Here is an 18366-nt window from a genome sequence, read left to right on the forward strand (position 1 = left end):
CGAGCTAGCGGCGTATCGTCGTCCCCAGTTTGTTCGGCTTCGGTGTCGCGATAACGTGTAATGACCAATAAAAGGGGCTACACTTAAGTGGCGATAAAAAGGTGGGATTATCGGTGCGGTTACGTCGAGACGTTTAGGTCCAGGCTTATCACCGTATTGGACTAACATAATTTCACTCCTAACTGCACTCGCATCATAGCCGAACGTTTCTACTATCTTCCCTTGTACATTCGCCATACATCCCTCCTGTAAATATTATACGATCCGCCGTTACTTTTACAACCCTCCGAGTCTCGTATGTTTGTCGCGATGAAGAAATTTGAAGCATCGCCAGAAATTTACGACCGACTCATCGCGTCGTTGATGCACCACCTCGTATCTCGCTGTTATTTAATCCGTCAAGCTTTTATGAATCCTTATTCTCCGATTGTTCGCTTATCCTACTTGCCAGAGGGTTGATTAAATTTTAATTGATTCATCGGTATACAGAAAATTTTGTTTGCTCTTAAATTTCGAAAATGGAAAGTATCAGAGTTACAACTTTGTACGATATCAATTTTTCAATTTTATCGTCGCACTGTGGATTTCAATGAAGTACCGAAACTTCGTATCGTCGGTACCGAAAGAAAAATTACAGTGTCAGCGAGACAAATCTAAGTAATCCCCTTTTGTAAACCGCCTTAACATCGATCCTTTGAGATTCAACTTGTAGACGGTACATCCACGAGTCACGCGTTCTACATTTATCTCTCGGGTACGTCGAAACCGAAAAGACAGCTTGGAAATCCTCGTCGATACAACGGGGACAATCATTGGTATCGTTGGAAGAAATTCTGTTTTCCTTCCAGTCAGCTTGTTACGACGCGGAGAAATGATAGCGTCGGTTGAAAAAGAGTCGCTACCCGCGGAAGTCGATTCGAAATTTTATTAAAGATCCCTATCGGCGGTCGTCGGACGTGTCGAATGAAAAATTTGTTTTTCACTGTCTCGCCGGAGGAACAGCCGAGACGGAAACGAATCGATTGGACGATTCCGAGAGAAACTAGAAGCCCCTCGTATCTTGTCAGCATCGATTCTCAGCCACCACCTTTGGCAAATACCCGCCAGCCCCCTCTATTTATCTGAAAGTATCGGGCTGCTCGATTCTTTCTTCTCGAGGACACTTTCAAGCTCACGGATTACGTTCTCGCCTTGTCCTTCTCGAATCTCTTTTACACCCTTGATTCGAATCGATTCCCCTGCCTTTGTACACCGGCTACCTACCCTCTGCCATCTTCCTTTCATTCATGAGCCTCGAATGGCTTAAAGAAACTGATTGTGCAACTCCCTATTCCACCTATACGTTTGCCACTTGATCGTAAATTATTTTTCCACGTTTCTCGTTGAATCGACGCTCTGGATAAATAATCGGTTAGGTACCGATTTGTTTGGAAACCCCTTTTGATCATTTTCATTCTCTGTGTCAAAAAGTTTTGCTGTATATTTAAATTGAATAAAAAGATAGTCAAACAAAGGGAACATCAAAGGTCAGGAAATTTAGGTAGATCCATTGACTGTATCAACACGTGTATAAACGCATTGGAAATGCCCTTTGTGTTTGTTCAAACTGTGTACTTTTTTATTTTGCTTTCAATTTTTTTCTCTTTTTTTTATTCAACTTTGTAGAATAAATTTATACGATGCATCGTAGAGTATATATGATTTACTTTTTTTCATGTATCATGGGCAAATGAAGTTGAAAATACGTGTGTTTGCCTTTTTATTGGCTTGAAAATAGCCGAATCGGATTTCACTAAACGATACCACGCTCGAAGGCATAGGTAACCAAATGTACGAAATTTTTCGACCGGAAATAGCCACGCGACGATGGTATCCGAACGTGTGGAACGATATTCGCGTTGTTTCTAGCGATTTCGCGAGCCAATATTGTTGCTGCAAAAGAATTTCAATGAAATGTCAACGAAATTGAAAAATATAAATTAGAGAAATCTCCCGCATAACATTTTCTGTTATCATAAACTCGGTAAAAATTGTAATTTAAAAGTAATAATAAATCAGTTCTGAAAAATCGTAATTCGTTCGCGCGATAAACATTTAAACCGTGGGGAGGATCGAAAGAAACGTGGCACACGGGTGGGTGTACAAAAGGGGAGGGTGAAATCGATAGAAGTAAAACACGGAAGTCGCTTGACCCAGGCTTGAAATTCAGTGGAAAGGGTATTGGAAAGGGTCGTGTCGCGGTCGTAGCGCGAGTCATAAATCAGCCCTATCGATTCCTTTCGACCAGTCCACGTACATGCTTCACCTTTGCACCCTACGTGCGAAAGAGTGCCAGTCCCGTTGGGGGTTGGGGCCGGATGTTGGCAAAAAGTTTCACCCCTCTGGCGCGACGAGCTCCGAAGACTTTTATCGAGTCCACCTGCCGCCACTGTCTCCGACAAACTACACCCTGTTCCAACTAACTTTATCGCCTGAAATATTGACGCCACTTTTGGAATTTCGAGAAGTACTTTCTTCTGGGTTCAAACTAGACCTGCACGCGGTGTTACGAGAATATTTGGATTTTCACACTTGTAACTTTCGTTTATTCAACTGACATGTTTCCTTTATTTTTACAGAACCCGAAGCTGTTCGGAGAAGGACCATCGTTCAGGATTCGACGAAGGGGTGAGTTTATATTTATTTCATTAATATTCTTCGTTCGATTGGTTTATGAAACACCCTGTGCGTCGTGGGTGAGTAAAAAAGAGAGGTGCTCCAGTTGGAGGGTGGGAAAATCGGGACGCCACTCGGCCTTATCTGGCCTCGCTTTCGGAACACAGACCGGAGACTGATAAATGGTCGTCGTTGCTCGTCCTTGTATCGGCTCGCGGAAGAAAATTGCAACTTTTTCTCCCTGTGGTCGGTTGGCTGGCTGATTTTCCTCGTGATAATGTTCGTACGCTTGAATTTATCGACGAAACAAAACGAATTTTCCCCGTGGAATCGTTGATTTACCGAGCTTCCAAAACAATTTGCAATTATAATGCGCGTACAATTAAGGAGCGTGTGTCGGGGGATGACCAGAAGTTTCGTTCAATCGCGAGCTACTCTAATAACTGCACGCCGAATCTAACGAACGACTTAACGAGACTTTCTCTCATAAACTTTTATTGAAGTGGTCATTAGGCGAGCTGAAGTTTAATTGCGCGCGTTAATTGAGAAATCGGGCAAGGGAAGTCAGGGTTTTGTGGCAGCCTTGAAGGCGAACACTATTTTCGACCTAATTAACAACGGTTTTCATTAACGAACGGATATGGTGTCTATCTCCTGAGAAATCTTTATTTATTCCAATATGATCTAATTAAAATAATTAGAATAGAGTCAGGCAATTTTGTTATCTTTATAACAAATCTATTAAATCATTTATTACGGAATCTTATACTTACATTCACTTGTATTCCATCCACAACGAAGGTGCTGTACGGTGGATCTCGTTCAGGCATGTACCGATAAAACTCTGTATCTTCGAAAGACCATAGTATCGTATACAATGGCGAACCTTCTAAGTCGTAATGGCAGGATAGTGTCACTGTGTCACCCGATCGTACCACTGCTGGTACGTTGATTGTCAAATCTTTCAAACCGGTTGCACCTGAAAAGAAACAATCATTTTTCACCCCATATCCTCTCGCTAAATACAGTAAAGTATAACGAAATAATTAATTAAAAATTTCGTATTAACCCAAAGTCTCAAAACCCCATCCAGTCTCGAATCTCCACCTTTCAACCCTTTTGTACTAGACCAATTATGTATCCTTCTAATTTGAGAAACCGGCACGAAGAAGATGTCGGAATACGCGAAAATTAAGGGCTCGTATCTATCGCTAATCTAATCGCGCGAGCCAAGTCCATTTAGACCGCCAAGTATCTCTTTAAACGGATAAGCGACCTTTGGGTATTACCCTTAGCCTGGAAAATGTCTAATCTTGACGCTCCACAGTTTCCACCTTTACATCTTCACCCCGTCCCCTCGAGCTCTCGTGTTAATGCAGCATTCTGTCTTGTTTCAAGCGAATCCTTTCACGGGGTTTAGTACAATGCTGTCGGGGAAATTTACAAGCGTGATTTCGAGGCCGAAGATTAAAGAGAGATTCTGGTAACAAAGGAGCGGTGTTATATCGAGGTTTAATTGATCAAGTAGCAAGTCATTTAGTATTCATAGGAATATAAAATATATTTCAAGGAGAACCCTTTCAGAGCTTGACGTGGCGATGAATGAAGAAACATTACCGACGTTTTCTCGCTGTTTACGTTGCACGTCAAAGTGGAAACGGAAAGCTTCAGAATTATTTTCGAATACTCCATCGTTCTGGCATCGAATCATCGACGGGATGTTCCTTAGGCTGGCACGCGTGTTCGAGTTTCGTGTCCCGGATTTCACCGCGAGACGCTTTCGCGTTTAGTTTTATCGAGGCTCAGCCCTGTTCGGCCTGCCATTTCTCCGCGGATTTATTTGCTTTTCCCGGAGAGGCACGTCGAGTCGAACAAACGCACCGTAATGCGATGCATTCCTTCGTCCGTCTCTCCTTTCTCGTCTAATTTCATCGTATCTTCTCGAGTGAAAACACCAAGCGAAGACAATTCGAGGAACACAGAGCACTCTGCGTGCATTATACTAAAAATACAGAAATTCCAGGGAAAGGAATCAACTTTTACGCCAAACTTCCTGCGCAGGGGCTCGTGTTTGTTTTATGTAACAGACAGTTTTCAAAATACAAATAAAACAGGAATTTCTTCGTTGCTCAACTGTCTGGAAAGTGAATCGAATATATATTTCATAAAAATGTTTCTTTTGACTAGTGACGTAGGAATTCGAGAATGCCTTTGTGTACAACAATAAATTCAACTTTTACCTCGTCTGACTCTAAACGAGTCTGTTCTACTGAACGGTACAGCTGTCGTCTGAATATTCACTTACCTATACTACTGTCTCGCCGCGTTTGACAATTCACGGACTTACAGTGGGTGATCAAATTATTAGAGTCATGATATGAGAAATGGGTTTTTCGTGTTAGAATGGGATTTTAAGGTTTTTACATCAATAATTCTCCACTATCAATATACAAAAAAATACAAAATAAACAAATACATTTAAAAGATTATATTTATTGCAATTTTTGCTGCAATTACTGCCTCAATTCTTTTCGGCATACTTTCGATGCATTTTAAGCAATTCATTTGGTTGCTTTATTTGTAGCCCACACTTCTATCAAACATTCAATCAACTGATATTTATTACTAATAATAAATAGTTCCACAAATTTTCAATGGGGTTGAGGTCCGAAGAATTTCTAGGCCAGTCAAGTTTCACTATTTTCAACTGTGTATCATAATTTTGCAAGCATCAATACATCATAAAAAAATAACAAAAACTCCGTTTAACTCGGTTTTCATTTAAGAATTAATGATATTAATGTAAAATCATCGATTTATGCTAGTGGCTCTAATAATTTAATCACCCATTATATTAAAGCCTATGAAATTTTTGGAAATTTCAATTCAAAAGACTAGCTAACGCAAAGAAACGTCTTTAATTATTAAACAAATGGATGTCGAAAATTATCACCGCGATTTCCGTTCGTATTTTACCAGATTGGAAAGCTTCTTCGTCGCGTTAAACGTGGATTTTGAAAGGAAATTGAAAGTCGACATCCTGGTAGAGCATTTTTAGCGGGTGTCTCTGTAGAGTCGCTTAAACAGTCCTCCGTCAGCGTGTCGATGCTCGGTAAACGATAGACTTATTCGGGGAGGAACGTTCCCACGGGAATACGTTGGCCATTTCCACTGTTTCGCGTGGGAGGAGCGGATATGACTCGCGGCACGAACGATATTGCCAATTCCGCGCGACGGGACAATAACTCCGTTTGAAAAAGAATTATCCTCGCTTTCGTCTCTCTAATTCTTTCGCCCTCCTCTCTGGAGTGCAGCTCGAAATTTCGTCCGTACATTCTTGATTTCACGGTAAAATAACTGGGTCTTTGTTTGAAAAATACGTGGAAAATACGAGCTTTGCTTTTCATAAACGTATCGAACGTGTCGCGGCTGTGCTCGATCCGTCTCCGAAGGATTGGTAATCCGGATTAAACCGTCTCAGAGCCGTGGATCAGCGACATTCACGAATACACGCAGCTATCGAGGTATCCGTGGTATTCGATCGATCGAGCTTCCGTCGTGCGAATCGGGTACAAATTAGCCGGCAATTTCGGTATGCGCCCGATCATCGGAATCCCGTGACCACGACGAAAATTGAACGCGTTTATTTTCTAACTGTATAACGAGCGAGTCAATTAATCTGTGCTGTTTGATAATGTTCGTTAAGCTATCCGCGTCGAGGATCCTTCGGATAAAACGGCGCCGTCGTTGAACAAAGTAAAACGCGATATTGTATTTCAATTAAATCTCCAAAGATCTCTTGATTGAACGTGTGTTTTTTTTGTTAAACGTTGAGAGCAAGTGGCGAGGCAAAACAATCGTTTCCGCGGATCGTAGCGCACTGATTGCTGGATAGTTCGTTTTATCGGCCATTATTTTGATCGCAGACAGAAGCTACGCAGTTCGGATAAACAACGGGAGATACAAACGTGGCGAAACACAAACGTAACACGCCTACAGGATGAATGCTCGGTCGATCGTGCAGCTGGAACGTTAACGTTTACGCGAGAAGCTTGCAATCGTGAGTGCGGAGAATTTCGAGTCCCTTTTTCCGTCGGATTACTTTTGTTCGTTAAGGGTTCGAATGAAAACATGGTAAATTAAATCACCGAGCGTCGAGGCGTTAATAAAACAAGTTACAGTGTTTGATTTTCGATTTATTATTCGTGCGGAATCGAAGATCATTTCGATATTCGAACGATCGAGAATTTAATATCGAAGAAATGATGGTGACTTTATGGAGGATATTACGAATTCCGCGCACGCGAAGAAGGAAAATCATGATCAAACGAGCATGGACGACGATATTGCTTCATTTCGGCGTTACTGCTAAGTGAAATACAGGATGGACTCGAAATGGGTATGTTTGAGCCGGCCCCGGCCTAATTACGTGGATAATTATCGGGGCTGATTGGTAGGCGGCATCCGCGTGGCCCACTAATGAATATGGATAAATCGTGAGTGGGCCGATATTGGTTTTCGCCAGAGCCATCCACCGTGCAGAATCGTCGCGAGGCTAGGTTTTCGAAAATAATTCTGATTATAAAATATTTCTTTTCATTTAATCTAAAATCAATTCGATCTAACTATAAAAACATAGACTAATCGTTTCTCTACGAAACTTATTTATGCAAGAGAATATAAAATTTCGAAAAATACAATCATCCAGTTCGATGATTCCAAACCGTTTCGCATGAATTATGCGACCATTTGTTGCTGGAAAATTCGCGCGGATTAGGGGTGCAAATTCGACGGGCGAATTATGCAAGCGACGGTAGGACGATTCGCGCGAAGTTTCCCGGTGGCAAACGTAAAAGCCAAGGCCGATAAACGCATTAACGCCTAACCAATTCGCGCGTAATCAAACAAATCGAGCCACGCGGTCCGGTGTTACACGCGCCGCCTAAACGCGATATAATTACCTTCGGTCGCGATACTCGTTCCGATCGTTAGCAGATAATCAGCCGGCATTAGTTCGAGTTTTATCGCCGGTGAACTGCGTCCCGCGAACAATCACCCGGTCGAATCCGAGCTCGGCGAAGGGATGAATGATTGATCGCGCGTTGTTGATTAAACCGGCCCGCTGTTATCTCCGATGGAATTCAAGATTCGCTGGAAACCGATTGAACTGTCCTGCGGGGAGTTGATCGGAAGATAATAGTGACGGTAACACGTGTATCGTTTGTTGAACGTTTCGAGAGCTTTGATTGATTTACACCTTCTCGTCGAACGATCGATCCTATCTGGTTTTGGGAAAATTATTTTTCCAATTTCCACTATCGATATTCGACAGGATACGCTGGGATAATCTCGAGATATATTGTCGGCGTAGTATATGAGGAGCGAGAGAAGTTGTAGATCTGGTATCGAGGATAATTAGGGCGTGCTGGAGGGCGCGATAAGAAGGGGGAACGCGAACCGGGAAGTTAGCACGTTGGAACCGATCGTGTTACGGCGGTATCGCGTGTAACGCGCCTTAAGGAGCTCCCCGATCGGCGTTCGAGCAGAAATTCGCAGGCTGAGCTAAGCCTTGAACCCAGGGGACCGAATTTCGGTCAAAACTATCGCGCAGGTGGCGGGGATTACAGCGTAAACTTCACGTTTAAGCCGCCTCCGCCGTGACTTCCGTGGAGACGCAGTTCCGCTTCGCGATCGCGAAACTTTCGTCCTCGGAGAACGCGTCATCTTATCGTATGAGATTCGAAAGGATCGTAGCGTAACGCGCGTTTAAAATTATACAAAATTTTTCTAATTTCATACGATTCACCGACAATGGTTCCGGACGCGTAGATAACTTGATAAAACTTCTTGGAACAAGCTGAAAGCCGTTCTCCTCCGATCGAATTAGAGAAAGAAAGAATTGGAGGAATTAACCGGCTTCCATTCGCGTTGCAGATCGGCGAACGGTGAAATTTCATTCGATCCAAGGAGCAATCGATTCTTGGAGAGAACGTGCCGTGCTCTGGAATTTTCAGGCTAGCCTTGCTCGCCTTTAACAGGCGGATTCTTTTCACCGTCATCCAGAAGGAATTCGAGGTTCGTTTCCTCTGTCGAACGAAATCCCGGCGCGAAACTTTCCTCTCTGATGAAAAAAAGGAAATTATTCTTTGTTCCACGGACCGATAGGTGGCCGACGATTTTTCCATCGGAAGACTGGAAAATTTATTACAGACTGCTGCGTGCCGTTCCGTTAAAGGAACAAACGCTTCGCGATCGTCGTCCTTTGGAAACTGCTCTTATTATCGGGCAAAGACTCGATTCTTTGTGCAAATCGTCGCTCTTTGCCTCGCAGGGAAATCTTTTTCCTTATCTCTTCGAGTGATTTTTTGTTTATTCTGTGAGCGATGGGACGAAGTTCTATATGGGGTGTCTCGGGTGGGGTAGTACCGGGGAGGAGAGTGATTCTATAAGCATTTTAATATAAGTTTCCGAGTGTACCTACTCTTTTCATTTATCCAAAATACTTACAAATGATTTGAATCTATTGTGTTTAGATTCGAGTTTACTTAAAAGTAGTGCTTGATTTTTTATCGAAATTTTTCTAGAGGGTTTGAGTGTAGTCAGTCAATATCCGAACCTACTTTCCAAGTCCTCGAAGCCATCACTATCGACTATATGCATCGAAAACTCGCGTTGAAAGCTTCTGTTGTTGTCAGTTTAAGAGAGAATCGCGACGCAATATCAACAAGAGAATCGAATTCCGCATGAAAAATCGTACCGAAAAGCTATCTAAAGAGAATACAAATCTTTTTTTTTTCCTATACGAGCCTTTGTCTCTGATGGAATCGATTTTGAAACCGTATTCAAACTCGATTCTCTGAAAAGCAAAGGCAGGATTTTGTTTCAGCTGTTTTTATATTTTTTTATTTTGTCTCCGAAGAACCAGCTGCGTTGTTATTTTTTCTCGTTTCTTACGTCGCGTTGTCGGAAAAGTCGAATGTATGTTCGCGTAAAGCCAGGTTTTTCACTAGCTATTCGATGCGACGATTCGCGAATCCGTTCCGCCTACTGCTGATCTCTTGATTGCCTTATCGGCGTCGTTGGTGAATGGGACGCGGCAAGAAATTGCTGTTTTTACGACATTCCCCCGGAAGAACGACAGTCGGTTGCCTTTGTTACTCGGCGAACGTCATTATTGTTGCTATTGTCACAGCTATTGTGCTTGCAGCAGTCGCTTAGAACGCCATTATACTCCAGTGTCGTGAATTGATTTATTCTGTCAGCCACGATGTAAAAGCTGTTTCATTGTTTTCCTACGATACGGACTTTGAGAATTAGCAATTTTTACTCCTTTTCAGAGATAACGTTTCACACTCTTTTGTTACGTCGACAAATCTAAAAAGCTTTTTTCCAGCTCGCATCGAACGATTTGTAAGGTTTTTGCGAACGTTCGCAAAATCTCCACGTTTTCCCTCGACGATGCCATTAAGTCCCTCTCCAGGAGATTGTCGCAGTATCTTACACAGCTTCTCATCATTTCTTATCGCGGCCGTCTACGTTCCTCGCGATAAGACGAAAATAATCGCGACGGTTCGTGATATTTTTAGGGCGATGCATCTCTTTCTCCGCGGTTGCTATTATTCTTCGTGAATTTCGACCACGAAACCTAAAACCTTGTTTAAATTGTATCTGTGTACATCAATTTTCAACTTGATAATTTATAATATAAAAATAACGAGAATCAATGAAACTTTATAAAAATATTAAAATTTATTTTCCTCAAAATGTTATTTGAGAAGTTATTTCTCGAAGAACTAATGAGTTCTTGGCAGACAAATGCGAAGTGCAAATGTACCACGCCTAAGACCTCGAACGTTCCGAAGTAGAAGCTTTTAGGAAGATTTTTCATCCCCTAGAAACATAAATGCCCGTTTACAATGATGGTGTCGTTTTAAATATCCCATTAAGTAGAACAATCAGTCATATTTCCTACACTTTTCCTCGAGGCACCGTTTCCAACGTTTCGGTAGAATAATCTCTCGTTGAGAGTTTCGTAGTCGCGATATCGCCTTAAGCTTACCTTAATTGCGCGTTTCTAATTACACGTACGACTGTGCCGGATACGTTTAGAGCGGTTCGGATAATCTGCATTTAGATGCGTTTACTGGTAACTTCGTTCGCTGTTCCAACAACGCTAAATCGCCTATAGTTAATATTCCCGATGGCTGTGAAAATAGTTGAAAATGCATGTAATGTTTCCGTTCTTGATCAATTAATTTTTAAATGAAAACTTAAATTGGTTCGTTATATTATTATTATAATACTAAAATTATTTGAAATTTGCTTTCTTTCTTTTTTTTTTATTAATTATTCAATTGCAATATAATACTAAAACTATTTGAAATTTCCCTTCCCTTCTCTTGCATTAATTATTCAATTGTACAAAATTTGAGGTGTCGGTCACCGGTAACCATTCAACGTGTTAAGCAAAATGTTAATACGGTTCTAAAATGTCTGACTACACACGTTCATTTCCACTGTGGCAGTGAATAAACCCGTCTACCCCATTCTCCGAATAAACTACTCCTCCTACACGTATTGTAGATGTTCTTCCGTCCTGTTAAGAATGTTCTACATACTCTTGGAATTTTCTTCTCTCCCTCTACAACAATACATTCTCCACTTTACATCCCCAAAATTCTCTGTACGCGCAGTTAGATCCATAATGTAGGAATCCGTGAAAAATAGAGACTCGGATACCGAAATCGAACCCGGTCTACCTTATCTATCGCGCCAGCTTCCTGGCACGTTACAATTTTGCTTCTGGTAATAACAAAAAGCAGCCAGCTGAGAATTCAGCGTGGAAACGATGAATCAAACGGTGACGACAATTTCGTCCAACGATTTCTAACGAGACAAGATTAACGACGCACGGAACGACGACGTCGAGGCTGCAAAGTCAACAGAACCATTCCACCGACGATTCTCATCGAGAATGCCATGGTTCCTCGTTGAAACCGAGCAACCAACCGCATCCTGTCCGTCTTCTCTAAGGGCAAACTTTCATCGAGTATCCGCTCTTTTCATCCCCCCCGACCTCTTATAACTGTCTGTTTCGTTTGCGTCGAGGGGGTACACCTCGGTTTCATCCTCGTACCACCCCCTACTTCGAACAACCTAGCTCGGCGTCGTTTCCCTTGTTTCCCTTCTGATACAGTCTAGCCCGTCTCGTTCGCAACGACAATAAACGTCGTTTAATCAGGTTAAGAGGAAGCCCTGGAGCCTTGCCAACCATCCACCGGGTGTAACGAAAATGCGTGCGTGTTTGTGTTGTTACACGAGAAACTTTGATGCATCCGGGATCGCGTAGATGCTTTTATGTGTACCTTCGAGAGAGCTTGAAGAACGACTTTGAAAAATGACGTTTCTTACGCGGTCGGATACGGAGAGCTTGTGTCTCTTCGAGCGAAGCTGGCGGAGCAGCTTGAAGGAATAAAAAGCGTTTGATGGAAGATGTTTAGGATGAAGGATCGTTGACGAGGAGGGAGAAGGTGTTATAAGCTGTGCGATTCAGCAAGAAAAAATTTCATCTATGACAATTTCTGAATTACCCGAGATTCTTAATTAAAGCACCTTGGATTTAATTCGTAATAAACGCACACCGTAGAAACGGCAAAGATCCCGTTGCAAATGAAGAGATCCGTGTGTGCCATCGAGAGCAATCTCGGCGGGATATTAACGGGTCCGGAGGATAACTAAAGAGGGAGATGAATAGAGGGTTGGAAATGCTCGAAGAGGCACGATCGGTGATAAGCCTTCTATCCGCTTGTCCGGAGGTTGCTCTGCCCTCTTCTGTCACGGCTTCTTGCCCCTTCACAATCGATATCGCGGCTGCAATCGACCGGCAACGATGTAACGCTCGAGATACTTGGTATTGGCAGACGACCGCCTACCTATCGGACATGTGCCATTTCTTGCGAGTCCTGCCAATGGCACAGGGATGTTCGCGCCTATTCTACCGTTCCTGCCGGAAGGATTACTCTGACAGAGAGGCGGAATGGATCATACGTATTCCTGGATCTTCGAATAACTTCGCTAGAAACCATGTTCGATGGAAAGTTAATGGGCCTCTTTGGCATTTAGAGGATTCCGTAGATTCCTTGGCCTTTTTCTTCGAGATCGAAGATCGAACGTAATACAATTGTATTACGAGCGATGTCTCATCAATCATATTCCCTAGAATTGGGTTGAAACGCGAGCTCACGTATCCGTAGTTTACCAAAGCTTCTTTCTCCGACGGAATCGGTTTTTATCGAGAGCGTGGCCGTGCTCGAAGCGTCACAAGGAAGATCACCCCCCCGTTTCGAAGCAGCTTCTATCCAGCCTCGACTGATTAGCTCCTTTTTCTCGAACGACCGTCGTACCTCTGGAACGAGCCTCTTCCTCCGGTTGCCTATTACCTGGAGCTGTTCAGTTGTCCGTGTCTGGAGACAGGATGAGTGTGACGTGACGGAAACGTGAGTTGCCTTACGTTTTCGAGCACCCTCCAGAAGATTCAATCAATTTTTACTGCGAATATCAAATCGTGTATACTGCAATTGTAAACTGCACCAGGTTTCGCTATAAAGGATCTTGAAGGGTGAAGAGATACCCTCTGCATATCTATTTTTATGAGTATATGCTATAAAAACTGCAAGACTTATAATGGAAATCGAAAAAGGCTCCTTCGAAAGGATTAACCAACATTTCTGTGGAAACAAACACGTAATTCAACGATGCTATACAAAGCTATTCTCTAGAAAGCAGATAACTCCATTCGATCACCTAGCGACACTAAAAACCCTCTCCAGAGAGGGTAGCTTCCCTCTCGCTCGATTTTGTCCCAATAAAGTTGCCGAAGTGGTGCGAAAGAAGGGTTCTCGAGCTCGAGTATCTAGCGAAGCTCCTCCCATTCCGGGACAATATTTAGATGGGTTGCATTAGTTTCAGTCGCTAAGCTGTTTCCTCCCTTCGTGGGAATAAATAATTATACAGGGATAATAAGCGTTCGGCCAGGCTTTCCGGGCGAGAAGCTACGCTCCAAGTTGAGCCGCAAATTGTTTATTAAGCTGTCGCCGGTGGAAAATAGGATTCGACGTGGTCCCGACGGGCCAGCACGTGGCCAAAGTACTCCAGATTTAATCGGAATCTTCAACGACGCGCCGTGGCACCCGGAATATAAGGGAACCGGAAGCTGACGAGGGAAACTTTTCTCGTTAGAGCACGGTCCCGTTTTACGCGGCCGACTGTCCATGCCGAACTCCATTGCTAGCATCCCGATTATTATCCTCCTTCGAATGCGTACCGACGAAACGATCGGAATAAAGGCACCTCGATCCGACTGCATGGAAACTTGTTAATTTATGTTAAATAAAAGGGAACGGCATCGTCGCGTCGGCGAAGGAACAGAATTGTTTCGTCGTTGACCGATTCTCGAGGGAAAATTAATTTCATTCTTCTCCCTTCTTCGAACTTTGTAATACGATTTCTGTGGCGATTGTTTAAAATATTTAGCGAAATGGAAAAGTTTGATTATGAAAATTTCAAGACAACGAGAAAGAGATATTGAATAATTTAATAAGGAAACTGGTTTTTCTAATCTCGTTTATTACTCGGATATTTCTTATCATTTCCATGTTTATCGACAAAGTCACTTGTTGAAACATTGAAATACAGTTCTGGCCACTCTGGAGAGTTCCAAAAATTTTCCGCCGCATACTGTTTATACCGAAAGTTTTCCGCGAAACCGTCCGGCTAGCAGTCAATAATTCAAGCGCGTATTACAGTCGCGGACTATATTTCTTCGTAGCGTGTAGCAAGTTTCGCGATAACTTACCGCGGGCTCGTTCCTTCAGCCAGGGTGGTTTGAATAATTCTTCTGGAGAGTTCAAACGAAACCCAACAGCGTGCGTTCTATATTCCTAGGTACTCGAGATTTTTCAATGATCGTCGTTCCGAAAATGACGAATATTATTTACGGTAACGCGTTAACTATTGCGCGAACACGTTGCTTTAACGTCTACCTTCTCAGCTTCCATTTCGAAGCAAACTTCCCGAAAGGAGCGATGGTGGTTTTGGGTCACGCAGTCATCTCACGCACGCAAGAGAAACTTCGCTCTCCCCATTGTACCCGTCTCATTGTCGCTGTCTGTGACTCGGCTTTGTCTCCGACCAGACTCTAAACAGTCTTGCTCCCTTCTAGTGTTCCCAAGCGACAATCACGGGGGACGAACACGCTCTTGCAGCCTGTTAATCGTTAAATTCACTCACGAAAGATCCGTTTCTGTGGTGGTACTACAGAGACGTACTTGTGATCGTCAAGATATCAGTGTCAAGATTATTTTCTTCGAGGCTTGTTCCACAACCGAACGTTACGTGTCGAGTTAAAGGAAAGGAACGTGACAGGATTTCGAGAAAATTGTGTCCATTTCACCATTTCCACCCTGGAGGGTATTCTTTTATTCCATTTGTTCTTCTCTAACGTTTCACATTGGTAGCCTTTGAGAAATTTTACCGGGCTAGTGTTCTTGTTATAGAAAATTGATTGTAAACTGGGAAGTAGAATATTCGTGCTCGAATATAGTTACTCGGATACGAGCTACTGTTATCTAAACAGCTGAGATATTTGAACTGCCTTGTTGCCGCAGGTGTTCAGGTAAATGAAGTTCAACTCCGCTGATTGTGGATATAATCAAACTAGTCAATAGCAGAAAGCTGCGTTGTGTTAGATTGCTGCATATCAAATATCCGACTTAGACAAGATTTGATAACGTACCAATTTAGAATGAATCATTATTGAAATATTATTGATAAATTATTGAAAGATTGTTCGCGAATAACGAGGCTGAAAGCGTCGAAAGTAATTTGTCGATGAGAAATTAAAATATCTGCCAGAGAGGGAACAAGATTCGAATAGAAGGAACGAAGGAGAAACCGAGATTTTCTCGGGGAAAATGGGAAACGACGCAGCGCTTTTCCGTATCGTTCGCCAGCGTCTTGATTCGCGTCCTGGGTCCTTCTTTATCCTCGGAAATCCCTTTTCGCGACGGAGGATACTGTTCCCTTCTCGGTCTGCTCGTGTTATTTTCTCCCCCTGTGCTCGTGGAATTCACGGCGGGGCAAACGGATTTGAACGTTGCAATACCCGCGTGGAATTTGCCCCGGAGGATCGAAGCAGCTCTTTTCCACGTTCATTTCCTCGCGTGCCTCGTGGTGCGTTAACATCCTTTCCGTGCTTCCACAACTGGTCCTCTGCGAGCTTCCCTCTTTGTCGCCTGACGAAAGGATGCATCGAAATCTTTGAATTGCATTCTGAAAAATATGTATCCCGTTGACGGAAGGAAAGATATTTATCGCATCGGCTGCAATTCTGCCGGAGAATATTAGTCCTATTTCGCGACCATCCACGACAGAAAACACCATAAACAACTCGTTCCGTAGCCATAAATCGGCCGTAGAGTGGGGCGCAATTCTACGCTGGTTGCATACGCTCGCCATGAATTCCCGTGCGGTATGGTGTCACGGGTCCGACACGCATAATGTATCACCGAAACACACGGCCAAGTATGCGTCTTGACTGACCGTCCCCGGCAAAGGAACGTGAATTAGCCCTGGATGCCATTTTACCCCGTTTCACGAATGCCAACTACCGTCTGCGAAGAGCCAGAGTCTCGTCTCTCGTCTGTCGTTGACGTTTCCGTCGGCTTGAAGCCAGCAGTGTCGGGTCAAATGTTATAATTACGGTACCGCCCCGAGGGTGTAACGCCGCGTTTTCGAACGACCTACCACGATGGAAGATCGAGACGGAATCGAGGCGGACAAAGGCACGTTCCATTAGCTCGCTGCGACGATTGCAGGGAACAGCTAAGTGGACCGGGTCTTGACGTTTTATGGAAGCTGAAGGAGCTTTGCAGTGGACGGGCGAAAGCTCGAATCGAACGCCCTTCAACGATCCAATCGATAGGGGAATTATTGTTGAACGCTCGATGATGAATCTTGAGAGATTCGAGAACAGATAAGGGATAATTATACCCTTTTAGTAATAATACTCAGATGATAATGATTCATTTTTGTTGATTTTGAATGAAAGATTAAGAGAATCATTGAAAAATTAAATTGTTCTAATTAATTCTATTAGAAACGTTTATCTATTTAAACAGAATTCGAGTTAGGGGTACAAGACGCAACTCTATTGTCCAGGGAACCCAATAAAGCCTATCGATTCAACGTGTATCGGTGATTGCTTGCCAACGATACAATACCGCTTCGATTATCGATAATCCGACGATAAGAAGTAGAATGGATAATTCGTAGAAGCTGGATAATCCGGAAATTCTCGACAAGGCAACGCCATGCTTTATTACCGTTATAAGTGGTCGGCCTCTTAAAGTTTCAAGTTTAATTTGGAAGCTGGTATAATCCGTTTGCGGATAATTGAGTAGTTTACTGTGACTTGGAGATATTACGGCCTCGCGTAACAGAATCGCGAACGAAAAGGCAAATTGGGGCTGGTTATTGGTCCGTGAAGTTGCTCGCTTCGTTCCGGCGAGAATCCATAGAGAAAATGAAACTCCGAACGGTTATTGGCTTCTTCGATATCTGTGTTGTAAAAAGAAATAGTCAAATTTGATCTGATTATCATTTCTCGGAAAAGTTTGGAAGGTAAATCTGTCGTAGGGGTAGTTATTGGCAATTTTAGCATTTTCTTTTAATAAATTATAGAAAAGGACACATCGAATATAGAAATATTTTTCGTTTGAAGGGGTGGTTATTGGTTACCGTCGTCTTCTTTTTCTTTAGATATTATTCAACGAACAGGAATTGCTGCTTTCTTTGGTTATTGATAGTCAAAAGCGTCCACTCTTCTCCCGTAAAGGGGCAACGAAGAAACATCAAAATTTCCATTGGCCATTGTTGGTCCAGCTCGGTCCGCTTGCTTTTCACGAAAAATCCGGGCCAACTTTTATGCAAAAGCACACGGCGATATTGCGCGAACGCACAATGGAAAGCACGTAAACTGTTTGTGCAAATATTCCGAAACTCACGGGTATATTTTATGCCCCGCGCACCGTTTGATATTCATAATTCCATTCAGCTTCGAAACGCCGAGAATAAGCTGAAGAAATTTCTTTCCTGTCTGTCTCTTGTTAACTGTTGTTTGTGCCGTTCGTGGGGAGAAAAAATAAAATGATCGCGGAATCACTTGGCTCGGTATTTCATAAAAATTTCATAATCAAAAGGAACAATAAATTAAACGCATCTTTGAATTGCGCGGGATATTGAATTATTCGAAATATTCGTAGAGAAATTCAATGATAACATCAAAGTGAAGTAAAATAAAATAATATTATCTCTGGGATCATCGGTGACTGAGACCACAAATTTAATATCTTTCAATAACCGAAGGAAAAAGAATCCTAATGTGGAAAACTTCGTAGAATATTAGAGCTTGATTTAGCAAACGTTTTATATTTCACCGTTGCGTCGGCTCGACGAGTATTAAATTGAATGCAGAAAGGAAAAATAACTCGGTGACGTTTTCCGTCAGATGTCTGCGCGGAGGAAAAAAAAAAAAAGAAGTGTGGCACAATTAATCACGGCCACAGTCCCAGATCTGTCTCAACGTTACGGGCTGCTTTATTGCTACGTAAACTGCGTTTTCATCGCGAGCCAGTCGACGCTTGGGCTTAATGC

The 18366-nt window shown here is 42.8% G+C and overlaps 2 protein-coding genes across 6 annotated transcripts in view; one reads left to right on the plus strand and one right to left on the minus strand.

Moving 5' to 3' along the window:
- The window catches only part of LOC114874392 (tetraspanin-12-like), a 182760-nt gene that overhangs the window by 69651 nt on the left and 94743 nt on the right, over positions 1 to 18366 (plus strand). For all 5 annotated transcript variants that reach the window (XM_029183618.2, XM_029183620.2, XM_029183619.2 and 2 more), the window contains one exon: positions 2619 to 2667. The gene's annotated coding sequence lies outside the window, so the exon portion shown is untranslated. The remainder of the gene's footprint in view (positions 1 to 2618; positions 2668 to 18366) is intronic.
- Positions 1 to 18366, minus strand: part of LOC114874391 — an 83019-nt gene that overhangs the window by 22006 nt on the left and 42647 nt on the right. The window contains exon 2 of the mRNA XM_029183616.2: positions 3429 to 3634. Within this exon, the coding sequence (XP_029039449.1) occupies positions 3429 to 3634 (206 nt within the window). The remainder of the gene's footprint in view (positions 1 to 3428; positions 3635 to 18366) is intronic.

The sequence above is a fragment of the Osmia bicornis genome, chromosome 9 (genome assembly GCF_907164935.1).
Source record: "Osmia bicornis bicornis chromosome 9, iOsmBic2.1, whole genome shotgun sequence".
NCBI classification, from domain to species: Eukaryota; Metazoa; Arthropoda; class Insecta; order Hymenoptera; family Megachilidae; genus Osmia; species Osmia bicornis.